Genomic DNA, 21,549 nt, shown 5'->3' with positions numbered 1-21,549 from the left:
AGATGTAAACGGACAAAAAAATGGATGTAAACGGATGAAAAACAGATGTAAATGGATGAAAAATTGATGTAAACTGATGAAAAATTTACGTCAACTGATCTGTTTTTTCTTGGAAAAAATATAACTGAACTGATGAAAAAATGGAACGCCCATGTGAAAGGACCCTTAAACGGATGTAAATGGACAAAAAATGGATGTAAAACAGATGTAAATGGATGATAAATTGATGTAAACTGATGAAAAACTGACGTCAACTGATCTGTTTTTTCTTGGAAAAAATGTAACTGAACTGCTGAAAAAATGGAACACCCGTGTGAAAGGACCCTTAAACAGATGAAAACAGGTGTAAATGGACAAAAAAATGGATGTAAACGGATGAAAAACAGATGTAAATGGATGAAAAATTTATGTAAACTGATGAAAAACTGACGTCAAGTGATCTGTTTTTTCTTGGAAAAAATGTGACTGAACTGATCAAAAAATGGAACGCCCATGTGAAAGGACCCTTAAATGAATGAAAACAGATGTAAACGGACAAAACATGGATGTAAACGGATGAAAAACAGATGTAAATGGATGAAAAATTGATGTAAACTGATGAAAAATTGACGTCAACTGATCTGTTTTTTCTTGGAAAAAATATAACTGAACTGATGAAAAAATGGAACGCCCATGTGAAAGGACCCTTAAACGGATGTAAATGGACAAAAAATGGATGTAAAACAGATGTAAATGGATGATAAATTGATGTAAACTGATGAAAAACTGACGTCAACAGATCTGTTTTTTCTTGGAAAAAATGTGACTGAACTGATAAAAAAAATGGAACGCCCGTGTGAAAGGACCCTTAAACAGATGAAAACAGATGTAAATGGACAAAAAAATGGATGTAAACGGATGAAAAACAGATGTAAATGGATGAAAAATTGATGTAAACTGATGAAAAACTGACGTCAAGTGATCTGTTTTTTCTTGGAAAAAATGTGACTGAACTGATCAAAAAATGGAACGCCCGTGTGAAAGGACCCTTAAATGAATGAAAACAAGTGTAAACGGACAAAAAAATGGATGTAAACGGATGAAAAACAGATGTAAATGGATGAAAAATTGATGTAAACTGATGAAAAATTTACGTCAACTGATCTGTTTTTTCTTGGAAAAAATATAACTGAACTGATGAAAAAATGGAACGCCCATGTGAAAGGACCCTTAAACGGATGTAAATGGACAAAAAATGGATGCAAAACAGATGTAAATGGATGATAAATTGATGTAAACTGATGAAAAACTGACCTCAACTGATCTGTTTTTTCTTGGAAAAAATGTAACTGAACTGCTGAAAAAATGGAACGCCCGTGTGAAAGGACCCTTAAACAGATGAAAACAGATGTAAATGGACAAAAAAATGGATGTAAACGGATGAAAAACAGATGTAAATGGATGAAAAATTGATGTAAACTGATGAAAAACTGACGTCAAGTGATCTGTTTTTTCTTGGAAAAAAGGTGACTGAACTGATCAAAAAATGGAACGCCCGTGTGAAAGGACCCTTAAATGAATGAAAACAGATGTAAACGGACAAAAAAATTTATGTAAACGGATGAAAAACAGATGTAAATAAATGAAAAATTGATGTAAACTGATGAAAAATTGACGTCAACTGATCTGTTTTTTTCTTGGAAAAAATATAACTGAACTGATGAAAAAATGGAACGCCCATGTGAAAGGACCCTTAAACGGATGTAAATGGACAAAAAATGGATGTAAAACAGATGTAAATGGATGATAAATTGATGTAAACTGATGAAAAACTGACGTCAACTGATCTGTTTTTTCTTGGAAAAAATGTAACTGAACTGCTGAAAAAATGGAACGCCCGTGTGAAAGGACCCTTAAACAGATGTAAATGGACAAAAAATGGATGTAAAACGGATGTAAATGGTTGATAAATTGATGTAAACTGATGAAAAACTGACGTCAACAGATCTGTTTTTTCTTGGAAAAAATGTGACTGAACGGATGAAAAAAATGGACCGCCCGTGTGAAAGGACCCTTAAACAGATGAAAACAGACGTAAATGGAAAAAAATGGATGTAAACGGATGAAAAACAGATGTAAATGGATGAAAAATTGATGTCAACTGTAAACGTGGAAAAAATGTGACTGAACTGATGAAAAAATGGAACGACCGTGTAAAGGACCCTTAAATGAATGAAAACAGATGTAAATGGACAAAAAAATGGATGTAAACAGATGAAAAACAGATGTGAATGGATGAAAAATTGATGTAAACTGATGAAAAACTGATGTCAACTGATCTGTTTTTTCTTGGAAAAAATGTGACTGAACTGATCAAAAAATGGAACGCCCGTGTGAAAGGACCCTTAAATGAATGAAAACAGATGTAAACGGACAAAAAATGGATGTAAACGGATGAAAAACAGATGTAAATGGATGAAAAATTGATGTAAACTGTAAACGTGGAAAAAATGTGACTGAACTGATGAAAAAATGGAACGCCCGTGTGAAAGGACCCTTAAACAGATGAAAACAGAAGTAAATGGACAACAAATTGGATGTAAACGGATGAAAAACAGATGTAAATGGATGAAAAATTGATGTAAACTGATGAAAAACTGACGTCAACTGATCTGTTTTTTCTTGGAAAAAAATATAACTGAACTGATGAAAAAATGGAACGCCTGTGTGAAAGGACCCTTAAACGGATGTAAATGGACAAAAAATGGATGTAAAACGGATGTAAATGGTTGATAAATTGATGTAAACTGATGAAAAACTGACGTCAACGGATCTGTTTTTTCTTGGAAAAAATGTGACTGAACTGATGAAAAAAATGGAACGCCCGTGTGAAAGGACCCTTAAACAGATGAAAACAGATGTAAATGGACAAAAAAATGGATGTAAACGGATGAAAAACAGATGTAAATGGATGAAAAATTGATGTCAACTGTAAACGTGGAAAAAATGTGACTGAACTGATGAAAAAATGGAACGCCCGTGTGAAAGGACCCTTAAACAGATGAAAACAGACGTAAATGGACAAAACAATGGATGTAAACGGATGAAAAACAGATGTATATGGATGAAAAATTGATGTAAACTGATGAAAAACTGACGTCAACTGATCTGTTTATTCTTGGAAACAATATAACTGAACTGATGAAAAAATGGAACGCCTGTGTGAAAGGACGCTTAAACGGATGTAAATGGACAAAAAATGGATGTAAAACAGATGTAAATGGATGATAAATTGATGTAAACTGAGGAAAAACTGATTTCAACGGATCTGTTTTTTCTTGGAAAAAATGTAACTGAACTGCTGAAAAAAATGGAACGCCGTGTGAAAGGACCCTTAAACAGATGAAAACAGATGTAAATGGACAAAAAAATGGATGTACACGGATGAAAAAGAGATGTAAATGGATGAAAAATTGATGTAAACTGTAAACGTGGAAAAAATGTGACTGAACTGATGAAAAAATGGAACGCCCGTGTGAAAGGACCCTTAAACAGATGAAAACAGAAGTAAATGGACAACAAAATGGATGTAAACGGATGAAAAACAGATGTAAATGGATGAAAAATTGATGTAAACTGATGAAAAACTGACGTCAACTGATCTGTTTTTTCTTGGAAAAAATGCGACTGAACTGATGAAGAAAATGGAACGCCCGTGTGAAAGGACCCTTACGGCACCCCAAATCACCTATTTACGTCAAAGTGCTGCAAAAGCACCAGAAATGCCTCACAAACAACCCTACGGCCTTTATAGTGCGTCTAAGGTGCATTTAGAAAGTGTTACTAGCAGAAATAAAGTATAAGACTCCAAACCATATAAAACACACACTCAGCGTCTGGAAAGCGTTAACATGACGCAATTGTGTGCAAAATGCGTCAGCGCTGCACATTATTGGACGTCAGGCGCGGCGTGTTATTGGGTGTCCACGGTATGTAACATTTCAAAGCACACCTAAAGAGCCCTTGGAATGTATGAATTGTTTGTGACTGAACACTGTGGGATAAAATGTATGAAGTTGTGAGGTAAGAAGTGTGTCAGTTCTTCTACACAGATACCACACAGGGCTCCCATCAACTACACGAGCCATACACTCCAAACTATTCTTCAGGCACTCGGGCCGTACCATTGTCTCATGAGGGGGACTCAAACACACACTGAGGCCCCCCTCCCCCAGTGTACGTCAGGCCGAGCTCCGGAATTGATGTCAATGGATGCTATTTCTTTAACCCAATCACTGTAGTATGCGGTCAGGGCTTTTTTTTTGTTCTTATCCGCCGAGAATGTATTTGTGTGTGAACTCCCCACCCCCCTTTCCTGAGTTGCAGAGATCCTCCCCCCCTCCCCTGTGGTGGCCATGTTCCTCCAGCAGTGGCTGAGTAGGTTCAGTCAGTGAGGCAGTCAGTGCCGGGTGCTGTGCATTCTTCTACACTCCGCTCCCTCCCTCCTTCCAGGACAGCAGCATGGCAGTGGCAGTGGGCAGGCAGACTGTAAGTTGGCGCTTCTTCCCTCCATTTGTATGCGGTGTGTATGTGTGAGGGACAGGCTGGGCTTCTTCTTCCATTGTGTGGACGGACTGGCTCCTCAGGCGTCCCCATCCTGGGAAATGATAGACACCGTCTATAGCGCTCCTCTTTGTCCCGCCGTGCTTGGTGTTGTTGCAGCGGTGCAGCCTGTATCCGTGTGTATGTGTGTGTCTCCTCCATGTCTGGAGACCGCTATAATGGGAGGATGAGGAGAGGCGTAGGAGGAGGTTATATAATCCATCTATTGTGGGAGAGAGGACCTGAGCGCTGCCAGCCTCCTACTAACCCACCATGGACAGGCTACAGACTGGATACAGGGATCACCTCCATCACAGCCAGGGATTTTCAGCCTGCCTCATGTCTCTGCCAACACACAGCCTCATTTACACACGCTGGGGTTTTTTTTTTTTTCTAAAATCTGCGTGGGCGAGGGAAGAAAAACGTGTGCGAGAGCTTGTAATGCTGGACTGAGCACAAGAGCTAGCAATCTGTCATCAGTAGACCTATTGAATAAACGTGATTTGCCCTACATGGATTGGTTATGAAGGCAGAACAGGCAGCTGCCCCGGACTCCAATGGGCATACCACCAAAGTTCTGCTGCTGCTCAACCGATTGCTTGATCATAGCCAATCACATTAAGATGCATTGGGCTGAAGGCAGGGGTGTGATCGTAAAGACAACCCAGCGCTCCCCGACTCTATCACGGCCATTGGGCATGTTTCAAAACTTTATTGAAAATTGGTTGCGAATTTGTATGTCCTTACCCCTTTACATCCGTACCAACACATATGTGTGGCAGCAAAAGGATGGGCTTTAACGCCCATACACCGCACACATATGTCACTGGGCGGCTGATACTATAAATATGGGGAATGATGCACTCCTAACCCAACTGGAGTGGAAGTATGGATGTTAAATGGCCAGTGTTGCGCTGAAAATCGCGGGCTGACGCATTTCACCTTGGCCACCGGGGCTTAGTCATAGAGGTAGGCTTCAGGGCCAGTTCACACTACATGCATTTCAGTTGCTTTTTTTCTGCATCTAAAATGCACAGAAAGCAGGTTATATGGTTGTCAGTGTCATAGTTCACATCAGTGCTTGCAGTTCCAGTGCGTTCCAGATGCAGAAAAAAAGTAGAACAGGCTGAATTTTTCCTGCAAAGAATTGTACTGGAACATGGTGAAACGCAGCGGGAACGCACATGTCCCTATTTATATTGAAGAAAAAGAGAGGGGAAAAAATAAACTGGAATATGTCAAAAACGTGCATGCAGAAACGCATCCAGAATGTATCTGGACACGTTTCTATAGTGTGAACTGACCCTCAGGCTTCATTTTGGGTCACTGGGCAACTGATGTCTAGGTGCTGAACCGACCCTCAGGTTTCATTTTGGGTCACTGTGCAACTGATGTCTAGGTGCTGAACCGACCCTCAGGCTTCATTTTGGGACACTGGGCAACTGATGTCTAGGTGCTGAACCTTCCCTCAGGCTTCATTTTGGGTCACTGGGCAACTGATGTTTAGGTGCTGGACCGACCCTCAGGCTTCATTTTGGGTCACTGTGCAACTGATGTCTAGGTGCTGAACCGACCCTCAGGCTTCATTTTGGGACACTGGGCAACTGATGTCTAGGTGCTGAACCTTCCCTCAGGCTTCATTTTGGGTCACTGTGCAACTGATGTCTAGGTGCTGAACTGACCCTCAGGCTTCATTTTGAGTCACTGGGCAACTGATGTCTAGGTGCTGAACTGACCCTCAGGCTTCATTTTGAGTCACTGGGCAACTGATGTCTAGGTGCTGGACCGACCCTCAGGCTTCATTTTGGGTCACTGTGCAACTGATGTTTAGGTGCTGAACCGACCCTCAGGCTTCATTTTGGGTCACTGGGCAACTGATGTTTAGGTGCTGAACCGACCCTCAGGTTTCATTTTGGGTCACTGGGCAACTGATGTCTAGGTGCTGAACTGACCCTCAGGCTTCATTTTGGGTCACTGTGCAACTGATGTCTAGGTGCTGAACCGACCCTCATTCTTCATTTTGGGTCACTGGGCAACTGATGTTTAGGTGCTGATGTCACACTCCCGGCACAAGGACCGAACTATCAAAGACCGCTCTCGGTCTGGAGTAAAGATCAGTAGATGACAGATCCAGCTTCTGACCATATAACCACTGTGACAGTGGTGATCACCAATTCTTCCCACCCCTGGCATTGAGAACTATTTAAAAGGACATCGGGCAGGAAGGGGTTAGAGAACGTGATTGGCCGATCCGTCTTTGTATTGATCCCAGTGAAAGTTTCCTTTATGGTTATGTACAATACGTATGCACACTCTCTCTGTCCTTGGAAACATCATTACTATTGGGATAAACAGGATATGGATAGCCACACTATAAAATGTATATAGATAATAGAAAAATAAAGCAGCACGAAACAACAAAAAAAGACACAGTGGGGGAGAAGAGGTTGACGTGTTTCGCATTTACCTTAGCACCTAATCATGATGAAGCACTAAGATGAACACGAAATGTGTGAACCTTTTCTCTCTGTCAGCTTTTGTGTTTTTATGCTGCTTTATTTTTGCATAATCAATAAAGCTAGATTTTAGTGTTTGTGTGGTCTCCAGAACCTTTCTGTTTACCTCAAGCACAGGTGTGTGTGAACTGGGCCAGAACACACTCAGAGTGTGAGGTCTATGGTTTGTGGATTGACCTGGGGCAGCACTACCTTGTATATATCTTTACTATTGGGGATGAGCTCTGGCATGTTCAGAGCCTACTATGAACCAACTTGGCAGGAAGTTGTCGCACAGAGACAACCATAAGTGACCAAGGCTTTCCCCACCACACTGCAGCACGTATACAAGGGGGCTTATATACATGCAGGTGCGGGTTGAGAATGCCTCAGCCACTTATGGTTGGCCCAGTACAGCAACAGCTTCCACATGGGTTTGGACCCAGTTCAGAACACATCAAAGCTCCTACTTGCCATAATATCTGCCACTGCTGTATGTGTCTATTCAAAACTGAAACACTGCCTTCTAAATCTTGCAGAAAGGCTTCCCAATTCCATGTCAAGACGCAAAGCACAAGTGCATGTGCACACTCACCTTTAAGCTGGCCATATATTATGTAGGTTCAGTCTGTTCCTGATGAACTGGCCAAATTTGGCTGCATGAGTGGTCCTGATGGCACCTCTCGTCTGAGAAGTTTCAGTTTAAAAAAATCAAAGGAGCTGTGCAGGGAAATTGTTGGCTGAACAGTGATAGCATCCACTCAGATGCAGCCGGTGTTCGGATATTTGCAGTTATAACATAAAAGCTCGGTAGATTTGTTCATCCGCATTGTTTAGTGTGGATGGAGAAATGTTCACATTTTTTTTCCTTTTGTGGCCACCTTTTAGGCCACGGCCCTCTTTGAACTCACACTTGAACTTGAACTGTTTTTGGAATGCTTTTTTTTATTTATGGTTTCTGAGTTTTGTTTTTTATGTGTGTGCTTGCATGTGTGGTTTTGGGGTCTAGGAGCAGATGCATGAAATAGCCTGAAAAGTTTGCATTTTCCTATTACAGTCCATAAAGACCAAAAATGCGCAACTCTGCCTCAAAGAAGCTCATATTCTTTTCTAGTAACTCAGCTCTCAGGCGTAAACAGGCACTATTGAATTTAATGGTAATCTTGCAGCCTGGGGCTCACTTTACAATGCATCTACCATTTTAAGAGAAAATAAAGGTACTGCATTTAAATCCAGCAAAATAATTCATTTTTGCAGTTCTGCTACTCATGATGAATATTGTATAATTTATTATTATTACTTTAATACAGGATTTTTAAAGTGCCAACAGTTTGCACAGCATTTTATAAAATAAAGACAGCTCAGTTACATTTCAATTTAAAACAAGAGGATAGGAGGGCGGCCCCACATGTAGGACTGAGTCTGCTGCCTAAAAATGGATACAGTGATGATCTGATTAACCGTATATTAAAGTTAGTATTTGTCTTCTGTCAATCCAATGTGTTTAATTGTTTATTGTGTGCATCAAAGGTAGTTTAGTGATTTTTTAAAGCACAGTGAGCAGTCTAATAGGTCATTACAGAGGATCAGACTAGTTAAACTAGTTAGTTAGTTTATCTTGTTTGTAAATTGATGTAAGCAATATTTAGATGCTGTCTGCTTTGCTTTTCCTGTTATCACAAAACTGAGGTTTTGATGCTTTAAAGAAAGGGTGTGGTTCTGTCTTGGATCCTCTTGGCTGTATTCTTTTTTTTATTTGATTTAAGGATCTGGTATGATAAGCCAAAACAAAAAGGTGCTCTTGTGTTTTGGCATGTGTTAAGCCAGTTGCATGCTTGTAGCGTTCCAGCCAGAGGAGGTGTTAGAGGTTACAATATAAGATCTGAAGGCATCTCTTTGTTGGCTACAGTGGCCGGATGGAGAGGCCTCACCCCATCCCGCTCTGTTTCCCCCCCTCATCCAGCCCTTGGACAAACAGTTATCATTTCCTTTCTGAATACAGTCTGGCTATCTGAGCTGTGTGGGTTTGTGTGTGCTGGTGTGCAGATCTGTAGATGAAATGATTGTCTTCTTTCCATCTATATAAATACTACGCTTGAAAAACTCTTCATGATAAATTCCCAAAGGATGTAATAAATAAGTAATTGGTAAAGCAGGGACTGGCCGAATTTCAGTCTGTGTATGGCCAGGCAGGTTGTACAGAAGTCGATCAGTAGATTGACCTCTGTGCAACCAGCTTGTTAGATTCTCCCCACTTGATCAGCCCCCCCCCCCAGCTATAGCTGGCAGTACTGATCAGCGTATTCTGATGGTGGGGAAGTATCCCCTCTGTCACAGTACAATACCTCAGTGGGAAGGATTCCCTCATCCAGATCAAGTGTGTTGGTGGGGGAAGCCAGTAATATTTTTTTTTTTTTCAATTCAACCCTCTGGTTGAAGGGGTAAAAAGACTCCTCTATGACCAGCTTAAAAGCAAAGTAGGGCTTTTTTCCCCCCCCATTTATACTTACCTAGGTGGATGCAGCATCGGTCCACAATTTTTGAAAAAACAAGGTTTACTATCACTTTAATAGGAAAGCAGAGAGACTGACAGGAACATCAAGGATTTGGCACACAGGAAGCAATAAAAAGAGAACAGGATACTTTTTTGGACAAGTACATGGTACAGCAGACACATATCAGGAATATGGAATGTTGGGTTTACACAATCTTTAAAGAATGACATGTTGCATTAGTATAATGCGTAGTGTAATTGGGGCCTAAGAAAGTATGTGTAACAGGCTAGTTTCACACTGAAGCGGTGCAAATTCCTTCAGTTTTCAAGTGCGATTCAGCTTGGGTACCAATTTTTCCTGCGATTGTCATGCACTTGCAGTTTTGAATGAATAGGTGTCTTTCTCTTACTCTTCTTAGTAACACAGGAGACTTGGAGACTTGGCAAAAATACACTGGAATTGCATGTGATGTGAACAAATAAATATTTTACATGTGATTTACATTGAACTCTATGTACCTCAAAATCAGATCACACCACTCCAAAGTCACACAGGATCCTTTTTTTTTTAAAAACACACTGCGTGTGGAATGCATAGATGTGAATGACTTCCATAGAATTTGTTTTTTTTTTTCTTCATTTCATGCAATTCAAAACGCATCCAAAACTGCATCAGTGTGAACCAGGGCTATATGTGTCCATAGAGGGATGGAGAGTTGGTTGGTTCAGCATGTACTGGTCAAATTTTGACCCATCTATGGCTACTCGCCTTGATGGGCATGTTTGGAAATTTTCATTCAGTCACCTGGGAGCCAATCATGTGACTGGACAGGAGTGCCCTGAGAATAGGTATATACATCTTTCTTCTACAGGGGTAGTTAGAATAGGAGAAGTACCGCCCCCCCGCCCAATACTTACACTTGATCCAGTTCTGTGCCCGCCTGTAGTGGCTCTCTCCACTCTTACAGGCTTTGCTGAGAGCAGCTGGAGTTATTGGCTCCTGCTGATGTCAGTCAAATCTCCTGATGGACAGGGTGGGGCTGAACCGCTTTGTGTCTGTGTCAATGAACAGAGTGTGGCTCAGGATAAACTGCGCAGGTTTGCCACAATAGGAAGGAGCAGGTAAGTATAAATCTGTCTATTTTGAAAAAATTTAATTCAAGACTTTACAAGCACTTTAAGATTAGATATTTATAGTCTGGAATTCCACTTTAACCACTTGCCCTCCTGAGGCTTTACCCCCCTTCTTGACCAGGCCATTTTTTTGCTTTACGGCGCTGCGTTACTTTAACTGATGATTGCGCGGTCATGCAACACTGAACCCAAATTAAATTTACATCCTTTTTTCCCCCATGAATTGAGCTTTGTTTTGGTGGTATTTGATCGCTTGTGCTTTTTTTTTTTTTTGCGCTATAAAAAAAAAGACTGACAATTTTGAAAAAAAAACTATATTTTTGACTTCTTGCTATTAAACATGTCTAGTAAAAAAAATTTAAATTTTGTCATAAATTTAGGCCAAAATGTATTCTGCTACATGTCTTTGCTTAAAAAAACAAATCCCAATATGTGTAAATGAATTGGTTTATGTGAAAGTTATAGTGTTTACAAACGGTGGTATAGATACTGGAATTTTTTTTTTTTTCTACTAGTAATGGCGGCGATCAGTGACTTTTAGCGGGACTGTGGCGGACAATCTGACACTGGGGGGAACTGACTTGGTGTCACTGACAATCCCCAGTGACACCAATACAGTGATCAGTGCTAAAAAAAAAAAGCACTGACACTGTACTAATGGCACTGGGCAGGAAAAAAAAGCTATAGGGCGGCGGGAAAGCGGTTAAAGTGGATGGTAAGGATTTGCACACAAAGATAATTGAGGGTGAAGAATTTGAAACTCTTTGCAGCAATTCAGTTTTTTTTTTTTAATTAAATAAACATTCCAGTGTTAATTTGTAAAGTGTTACTAAACCCAGGACCCTGCATTCACTATATCTGGTCTCCCACAGTACACAGAACATGGAAATACAATTATTTTAGCAAATAAAAACTGCTAAATACTTTCTCATCAGCAGTTAGAGCAGTTTTGTGACTTCAGCAGAGCATTAGTTAAAGCTTGTAGGAGGAGTTTTCTTTCTGCTGTAGGAGGATGTAGAACCCCTGAGCCTCTGTCTGGACAGTACGGATTGGCCCTGTGCTGATCACATGCACTCTCCCAAGAAAAAAAAAGCTCTAGCAATACACACCAAACTGTACCAAACAGCCTCTTTACACAATGCAGAGGATTAACCCCTATGAATCCACAGTGAGTATAACAAGCATGCTTTACTGCATATACAGACTGATTTTACTGTTGTGGGTTTAGTAACATTTTAATATAATCACTATTTTCTAATCACTATTTTGCTATGGTCGCATGACTGCAGGTAGCACAATCTGTTCTCTCCCTCTGGGTGGAGCTTATTGGAGATGGGAAAAGAGTGCTATAGTGAAGGCACTGCGTATATGTTTGAGAGTGGACTGGGAGCTGGGCACAGGTACAGTGCCGTCACTTGGTGAAACGAATGTGGAAACACATAGGAGACAGACAATGGAACTTCTAATTCAGTGATGCTACATTACTGTTCATGGCCCTGTATAGGAAGTAAGCTGGTATCACAGTAAGCACTGGCAGGATTGGTAATTTAACCACCTCCCACCCACCATATAAGGTAATGATGGGTGCAAGGCAGTTCTCTCATTCTGGGAGGACGTCATATGACGTGCTCCCATTCTAACAGCGGGGGCGCGCAGCACGGCGATTGGTGGTGCGCTGTGTCCCTCGGACACAGCAGATCACCGATCAATGGAAAGAGCCAAAGATGTTGTCTTGGTCATGTGATCAGCTGTGTCCAATCACAGCTGATTGCATGTAAATAGGGAAATGCCAGTTAACGGTATTTCTCTCCTCATGAGCTGTCACACTGACAGCTCGTGAGGAGTGGAGAGGCGGTAATCGGCATCCCTCAGAGAAGACATGTACTCTGATCATCAACGCACTGAAGATCAGTGCCCTGATGATCAGTGTAGCCCCAGCAGTGCCAGCTGTCAGTGTCCATCAACGCCACCTATCAGTGCCACATCAGTGCCTACCAGTGGACATCAATGCCACATATCAGTGCCCATCTGAGCTGCCTTTCAGTGTCACCTATCAGTGCCATATATGAGTGCTGCCTTTCAGTGCCCATCAGTGATGCCTGTCAATGCCCATCAGTGCCACCTATCAGTGCAGCCTATCCGTGCCCATCACTGCAGCCTCATTAGCGCACATCAGTGAAGGAGAAAAATCACTTATTTACAAAATTTTATAACAAAAACTAAGAAAAATGTTTTTCTTTTTAATTTTCAGTAGTTTTTGGTTTGTTTAGCAAAAAATGAAAAACCCAAAAGAAAGCTTTATCCGTCTCAAAAAAATGATACAAATTTCATATGGGCACAGTGTTGCATGACCGCGCAATTGTCAAGTGTGACAGCGTTGAAAGCTGGAAATTGGCCTGGGCAGAAAGGGGGTATAAGTGCTCTGTAGGCAAGTGGTTCAAATTCTGAATAGAGGGTGAACCCTACAATTATGCTGTAAACAATAAGATAACAAAAGGATGGTGTATTTGTAGTATGATTGATTGATTTTAGGTGGAGTTCTACTTTAAACGTATGTATGCCAGACAATATAGACTTCCTGAGAGGCCTCATGCACCCATGTGCATGTGGCTTAAAAATAACTTCTTCAAGCAAATAACAGTTAACGTATACAAATTGCGCTTTTTCTTAAACTTTGACATTTTGAGTTAAGCTCCAACATGTCATATCCTTTGTGTTATAAACAGGAAACAAGTATGTTTTTTTTCAGTGAGAGTATGCTTGCATTAAAGCATCTGAAATAATTGTTTTCATGATGCTTACAAATCTACATATGCTGTGCCATATTTTCTTGAGTGTGTTTTCTAGAAAGATTTTATAAATGTTTTCCTGTACTGTATGTGCAGTATATCAGTGCAACAGCATTGTTGAATGAATCTCTCTAACTTTAAAAGTTTCTATGAATTACTTTACATTTAGTAAAAGTCTGTTGTATGTCTATGGACTTGCATGCATTTAAGAGGAGCAGCAAAGCTTAACCATTATTGCAAGGCTGTTTATGGAATGAGCATCAGATATGAACAGAAAAAGTGCTTTATAATAAAATGTTCAGAATCACATTTACACACAGTACTGTGCAAAAGTTATAGGCAGTTATGAAAAATGCTGCAAAATTAGGAATAAAAATAAAAGTCTTCATAGTTTCATCAATTCACAAAATGGAAAGTAAATGAACAGAATAGAAATGCAAATCAATATTTGGTGTGACCACCCTTTGCTTCAAGTTGGCATCAATTCTTCTAGGTACATAGCACACAGTTTTTGAAGGAACCCAAAACATCTAGAGAACTAACCCCAGACTTGGAAGGAACTTCTACCATGATTCACTGTTGCCTGGGGACACTCATTATTGTACCGCTCTCCAGCCCTTTGTGAACAAACTGCCTCCAGCGACAGCAAAATAATTCAGATTTTGACTCATCAGTCTAGAGCACATGCTTCAATTTTTTTGCTCCCCATTTGCTATGTTTCTGTGCATAGTTGAGTCGCTTAGGCTTGTTCCTATGTCCTATGCATGAAAACATAGGAAATGGGGTGCAGAAAAATGGCAGAAGGTTCTCTGGATTGATGAGTCAAAATTTTAATTATTTAGCTGTAACAAAAGCTAGTTTGCGATGGGCTGGAGAGCGGTACAGTGAGTGTCTGCAGGCATCAGTGAAGCATGGTGGAGGTTCCTTTGGAGCTATATTATGGCATTATCCATCATGCCATAACATCAGTGAGGCATTGGATTGGCCCCAAATTTATTCTGCAGCAGGAAAAGACCCCAAAACTGACAGCCACTGTCAACAATCTTCAGCATAAAGAACAACAAGGAGCCCTGGAAGTGGTGGTTTGGCCTCCACAAAGCCCTGATCTCAACATCGAGTCTGTCTGGGAATACATGAAGAGACTGATGGATTTGAGACAGCCTACATCTACATAAGATCTGTGGTTAGTTCTCCAAGATGTTTGGAAAAACCTTTAAAAACTGTGTGCGAGTGTACCTAGATGAATTGAAGAATTAATGCTGTTTTGAAGGCAAAAGGTGGTCACACCAAATATTGATTTGGGTTTCTTTCAGTTTATTTAAGTTCAAATTTAATTGATAAAAATAAAATATTAAAGAATTACTAAACCCACAACAGTAAAATCAGTCTGTATATGCGATAAAGCATGCTTGTTATACTCACTGTGGAATCTATGGGGTTAATCCTCCACGTTGTGTAAAAAGGATGTTTGTCTTCTCTGATCTTCCCCTTCTACTATGCCCAAACCATCTCCTGAGAGAACAGAGCCTTGGGAGCGAGCTGCACGTGCTCAGTTTGGTGTGTATTGCTAGAGAGTTTTTTTCTTGGGAGAGTGCATGTGATCAGCACAGGGCCAATCGGCACTGTCCAGACAGAAGGTCAGGGGTCCTGCAGCCTCATAGGGGAGAATTAAAATTCCTCTTACAAGCTTTAACCAGTGCTCTGCTGGACACTGATGGAAGTCACAAGACTGCTCTAACTGCTGATGAGAAAAGGTATTTAGCAGTTTATATTTACTAAAATAATTGCATTTCCATGTTGTGTGTACTGTGGGAGACCAGATATAGTGAGTGCAGGGTCCCGAGTTTAGTAACACTTTAGCACTTCTATTTCTGAAAACATTCTTAATTTACATTTTTTTCCCAACTGCCGATAACTTTTACACAGTACTGTATATTCAAAATATATAAAATATTGTACATTCTCTGTTTATCTGTTAGTGTAAATTATAAATTGTTTTGCAGATTAATAAATTGTAAGACACCAGTTTTTGTACTTTTACATTAATTTATGTAAAAATGATAGGAATAAATTGACTTTTCTTGTTCTTCAAGTTGTTTACCACACTCTGAGACTCATCTGGTATTGCTCATATCCAATTTAAAGACAGTATTTGTTATTACATTGATGGGAATGTGCAACATTATTTGGCATGTAGCAGCATCTAAAATAATAACTGTTTACCTGCTGCACCTCTTTAATGGAGCAATGTGTAGGGTAATAAAGTATAGTAAACCATGATCTACATCCAACAGCGCACAGCAGTTGACTGTTCTCAGACTAAAGCTGGCCATAAACATAGATTGTTTTTTTCCATGGAGCCTGTGGTCTAAATCAGTGTTTCTCAACCTTTTTCCAGTTGGGGTACCCTTGAAAAGTATTTTCAGTCACGAGGCACCCCTGTCCAAGGCTTGGTTCATGCTACTGTGTGTCGTGGAATGCATGCGAAATCACGCTCATTCAATTTGCATATGTAAAAGCCATACTGGCTAGATCGCATAAGATATATAACAGAGCATCAATCCTCCATTCGTATTGGGCAGTAGCCCACTTCTGGGCATTGCTGTGCGTGATGGCGTCACCTCCGTTGGCCCTGCCTCAGGCCAACAGAGGTGATGCTATCATGCACATTGACATGACTTTAACAGTTCTTAAAGTGGAACTTCACCCAAAAGGGAGAGTTCTGCTTGGTTACATCCTGTCTCCCACCCACCTCATCTGTCATAGATCTGTGCAGATATCTGAATTCACATAAAACCTTGCTTTCATCTCCCTAAATAGCGCAGTACATTTTGCTGACAGCTAAATATTCTACTTGTTTGGTTTTTGAAATCTCATTTTAGTCAGTTACTACAGACGTCAGCAAGTGTCTAATATTTTTTCTATAATATATTTGCATAAATTTTACATGGTCCTGCAAATTTATTTTGCTTTTAAGAGGACCTGAACTGTGTAAGCTGTATAAACAAGTAGAGAACAAAGGACTAGTTACCAGTATTGGCCATGGTCTATCTGCAGCTGATCTTTTCCCATTACTGATTTTTCAACGCTTTGTTATGCGCTGTATCTGTGTGTGGGGGCAGCTATTTTGGTAGAGGCAGGCCTTTGCTTCCTCGTATCAGAGCTACTCCCAAATTACTGATGATCTGATCAGGCAGCACAGTGGCTTGGTGGTTAGCACGTCTGCCTTGCAGTAAATGGGTCATGGGTTTGGTTCCCGAGCATGGTGCCTCCTGCATGGAGTTTGCATGTTCTCCCTGTGCTTGCGTGGGTTTCCTCTGGGTGCTCTGGTTTCCTCCCACACTCCAAAGACATGCTGGTAGGTTAATTGGATCCTGTCTAAATTGGCCCTAGTATGTGTATGTATGGATGTGAGTTAGGGACCTTAGATTGTACACCCCTTGAGGGTTAGGAACTGATGTGAATGTACAATATATATATGTAAAGCACTGCATAAATTGACAGTGCTATATAAGTACCTGAAATAAAATCTGGTGGGGGAAAGCACAGATCCACAGAATGCATGCAGCAGAACAAAGTTGATGTATGCAGCACAGATTCCTCCACACTGCACAGTGGTGATAGCTGCATATTTCACTGCAAAAAATGTGAGACTTGCTGTTAACAAACAATGTTTACTTTTGGAGAAAAACCCTACCTACACAATTTTGCACAGTGGTGTAGTTGAGAGTTCTTGAAAAAAAATGCCACACGATGTTTTAGAGGGTTACACTAGTATTGCCTTTAGATCGCCATTATAATGGTGCAGTAAACTGTCGGGAGTGGTGGGCGCCACATGAACTAAGAGGTAGACCTGTTTCAGGTCTACCTGCGCCCATTTATATTTCAGACTAAAATAGAAACTGGCTCAGGGTCTGCACCTAATCAACAGAGAGAATGCAGCAGTTTTCCGTATAGAAAACTGGCGCAGATCCCCGCCATCTTAAACAGCCTGGGGGAAGTCATTTTGAGGCAAGATTAGCAGCCATTTGTTTGGAGTCTTCTGTTGCTTTCCCGATGTGTTTTCACCATGTGTGACATGACAGGTGCCCTAAGGTACATGTGTTTGTGTGTTGGAGCGGAGACACCCCAGGTATGGTGTTGGCATGACGTTTGGTGTACATTTTGGGATGGAGGTGGCTGCAGGACTTATAAGTCATGAGACATTAGACAGGCTTTCAGTCTACTCCTGGATGGCTGACTAGTAGAGGCAGCAGTTTCATCCCTACAATGACAAAGTCTATAGTCCTAAAGCTGTAAAACATTGCTGTTTAGCCATGGGGCAGTTAATTCAGGATTTACATTTCCTTTATTTTGGATTTACATCTCCATTCTCCTGTTTTTCCTCTCCTTCCCCTTTGCATGTTTCCTCTACTGTTATGGCTTGTTACAGGAGCATTGTTTAGTTGTCCCCCTGGGAGGAGTTATGTTCTTGTGCAACTTGACTTTGTCCTATGATGTTCTAAGTGTGTATACCTGGAAACTGCTGTCTGCTGATCTAAGATCTGTGGGGGAAACGTTTATTATTACATTTAGCTTTAAGTATAACTAAAGGCAAAACTTTTTTTTTTTGTTTGTTTTGGATAGGGATTAGGATGCCTGCCAGTTTTTATTTGCTGTCTGTGCCCTTGTTAGAGAAATTCCTGCTCTCTATATACCCTGTTTACCATTATCATTGAGAGTAAAAGAAAATCCCAAATTTTGCGTTGTACCCAGAAACGTAATAGAGCGGAAATCTTCCAATGGTGACACTAGTTCTGATGGCCTGGGGTCCCCAAGGAATCCCCTTAATTTGCAGGGATTTCTTCTGACTTCTTGTTTTGGCAATAGAACAGAAAGTGGAGGGAAATCTCTGCAATGGGACACAGATGGCGAAAAAAAACCTGACGAGTTATAACCCTCCCTTGGTCTATCCAAAATGGAAAAAAAAATGTTGCCTATAGTTCTACTTTAAGTACATACTGTAGTTAAAAAGTAAAAATTTAAATAGAAGGGGGTGTTATTTCTGATATGTTGTTATTATTACACAGGATTTATATAGCGCCAACAGTTTGCTCAGCGCTTTACAATATAACAGGACACAATACAGCAACAATACAGTTCAATACAAGAGGGTTAGGAGGGCCCTGCTCCTTGGATACCTGGTTATCCTGCCAGTCCCTTTGCTTTCCTATTGCAAACTGACCACACCAGGGCATGGAAGCACATCCTTCCCAGAATGGTCAGTTTTCCTCTTTGCATTCTGCTTGGGAGCACAGCCTGCCTATAATCCATTTGCCAGACTTGTGCTGACATGTCCCCCTGCACAGCTAATCACTGGGAAGATCAGTGTAATGCTGTTTCTCTGCCTCTTTATGGCACCTCCCCATGGCAGCATTATAAAATCTGAAGCCTACCAAAGAATTCTGGGGTGCAATGTAGGGTCCAGTGTCAGAAAGTTGGGTCTCCGTCAGAGGTCATGGGTCTTACAGCAGGACAATGACCCAAAGCACATGTCAAAAAGCATCCAGAAATGGTTTCAGACAAAGTGCTGTAGAGTACTGAACTGACCATCAATGAGTCCAGAACTCAATCCCATAGAGCACAAAACAGCAGTTTGGAAAAGGAACCTTTCCAATTTGAGAGAACTGCAGATCTTGGAGAAAGGAGAGTGGTTCAAAATTCCAGTGGTGTAAGAAACTCATTGATGGTCACAGGAAGTGATTGATTTCAGGTATTTTTTTCCAAGTGGTGTGCTACCAAACACATTGAGGGTGCCAATAATTTTGTCCAGTCCATTTTTTGTATTTTGTGTAGAATGTGTCAGATTTGACTTTTTTTTTTATCCTTCACTTTTTTGTCATGCCAATAAAAACAAAAGAAATAAACATGAGAATACCTAAACATGTGCAATTGTGTTTTCTTAGCGAAGTGGTGCATTGTCTGACAGAAATGCAGGGGTGCCAATATTTTTTACCATGACTTTATGTATCTCCTTGCTTTTGGGCATCATTTGTGGTTTTTAATCTTTTGTGTCATTGCATATTCAAATATGTGATGTGTTATGGTAATATTACAGCGGTAGTAAACGGCAGGAAAAAATGGGTATGCCTTTCCTTCAGAGCGCATGCGCTGGCTCTAAGAAAAAATTAAAGGAAACAAAAAAAAAAACCCACGAATATCTCCTAATCAGTGCACGTTTAGGAGATAAAGATTACCTGAAGGTAAAATGAATATTATAAGCTTACCTGTAGTTTACTACCACTTTAAAATAGAATTTTTTTCATGTGTGGGCTATAAATTTATAAATTTGAGTGCTACACAATAAAGTCCCTTTATCATTAGTACTTAATGGACACTTATTTATTTGGGATTTTAGCACTCAAAGAATTGTATGAATGTCACCTTTTACCTCCCTATCATTTATAATTGTATATGTATACGCGCAGTATATTGAAGCAGCAAGATATGTCATTTTTTTAACTATTTTAATTATCTGGACAATACTTTTTTTGTCAATGACAGGAAGAGTTACAGGGCTTGACTGGTATGTTGTTGCTGATGTAATGCAACACACCCTCAACAACTGGTTGTTCCTTCCTTTGGAAATGATACATGATGACTGGCATGTGTGTATAGCTCTGTATTTTTTCCTTTCATTTTCATCCCATGTTTTCTTAAGGGTTCTACATATGTTTATCTACATTTGTTAAAAAAATTAATTTATTTCAGCTCCCAGGTATGTGGTAATGCTGATGATCATTCTAATGATATATTTATTTATAGGTCCGCACAGGCAGTGGGCTGAAATGAAAACAAAAAAACTGAGGAGTCTCACTGCACTACACTGCACGAACTATGTAATGTTAGCACAACGATCTCCCCATTGAGCTATTATGTTCTGACAGGGGGACTACCCCCCCCCCCCTTCCTCAACCAGAGCACGCTGGTCAGTGCTTGGATGCCCATTATACATAAGCCAGACAGGCGCTGTACATGGGCTGATATTCGGCTCATGTGTACCAGGCTTTAGTCATTTGATTATACAGTGTCTGTGTATATCCTGTGCAGAAGTCTTAGGCTGGTGTGGAAAAAATTCCGTAAATTAAAGTGTTTGTAAAGGCTCAAGGTTTTTTACTTTAATACATGGGGGGTCGCAGGACTGAGCTGAGCTCCGTGTGTGAATGAGCACACAGAGTGTGGCTCGGAACCGAGCCTGCTTGAGCGCCCCCATAGGAAGAGGAGCCAGGACCGTTGGGGGGGGACCCAAAAAGAAGAGATTCGGGGCTGCTCTGTTCACAACTATTGCATAGTACTGTGTGTGCGTCACGTGTATGTGTGTGTGTGTGTATATATATATATATATATATATATATATGTATATATATATACACACGCACACTGTATTGTCAAAAGTATTGGTCGGACTGCCTTTATGCGCACATGACATGAAATTTAATAGTATCCCAGTCTTAGTCTTTAGGGTTCAATATTGCGTTGACCCACCCTTTGCATATAACAGCTTCAACTCTCCTGGGAAGGCTGTCCAAAAGGTTGAGGAGTGTGTCTATGGGGATGTTTGACCATTCTTCCAGAAGTGCATTTGTGAGGTCAGGCACTGATGTCAGACAGGAAGGCCTGGCTTGCAGTCTTTACTCTAATTCATCCCAAAGGTGTTCTGATGGGTTGAGGTCAGGATTCATGTCTTTATGGACCTTGCTTACTAGTGAGCAGTCATGTTGGAACAGGAAGGGGCCATTCCCAAACTGTTCTCACAAAATTGGGAGCATGAAATTGTCCAAAATATTTTGGTACGCTGACGCCTTAAGAGTTCCCTTCACTGGAACTAAGGGGCCAAACCCAACCCCTGAAAAACAACCCCACACCATAATCCCCCCTCTAACAAACTTTATACTTGGCACAATGCAGTCAAGCAAGTACTGCAACCTCTAAACCAAGGCACGTCCACCAGATTGCCAGACAGAAAACCGTGATTTGTCACTCCAGAGAACATGTTTCCACTGCTGTAGTCTAGTGG

At 40.7% G+C, this 21,549-nt stretch overlaps 1 protein-coding gene across 19 annotated transcripts in view; it reads left to right on the top strand.

Moving 5' to 3' along the window:
• The first annotated feature begins 4,377 nt into the window (after positions 1–4,377).
• The window catches only part of SEPTIN11 (septin 11), a 156,904-nt gene continuing 139,732 nt past the window's right edge, over positions 4,378–21,549 (top strand). For all 19 annotated transcript variants that reach the window (XR_016312540.1, XR_016312539.1, XR_016312531.1 and 16 more), the window contains exon 1: positions 4,378–4,527. Coding sequence is in view for 10 of the 19 variants with exons in the window: in XM_089676105.1 (XP_089532231.1) it covers positions 4,501–4,527 (27 nt within the window). In the remaining 9 variants the exon portion in view is untranslated. The remainder of the gene's footprint in view (positions 4,528–21,549) is intronic.

The sequence above is a fragment of the Staurois parvus genome, unplaced genomic scaffold (genome assembly GCF_062004578.1).
Source record: "Staurois parvus isolate SC_StPar_1 unplaced genomic scaffold, SC_StPar_1.0 ptg000013l, whole genome shotgun sequence".
NCBI classification, from domain to species: domain Eukaryota; kingdom Metazoa; phylum Chordata; class Amphibia; order Anura; family Ranidae; genus Staurois; species Staurois parvus.
The sequence above is the reverse complement of the archived record's forward strand: the minus strand, read 5'-3'. Positions and strand labels throughout refer to the sequence as shown.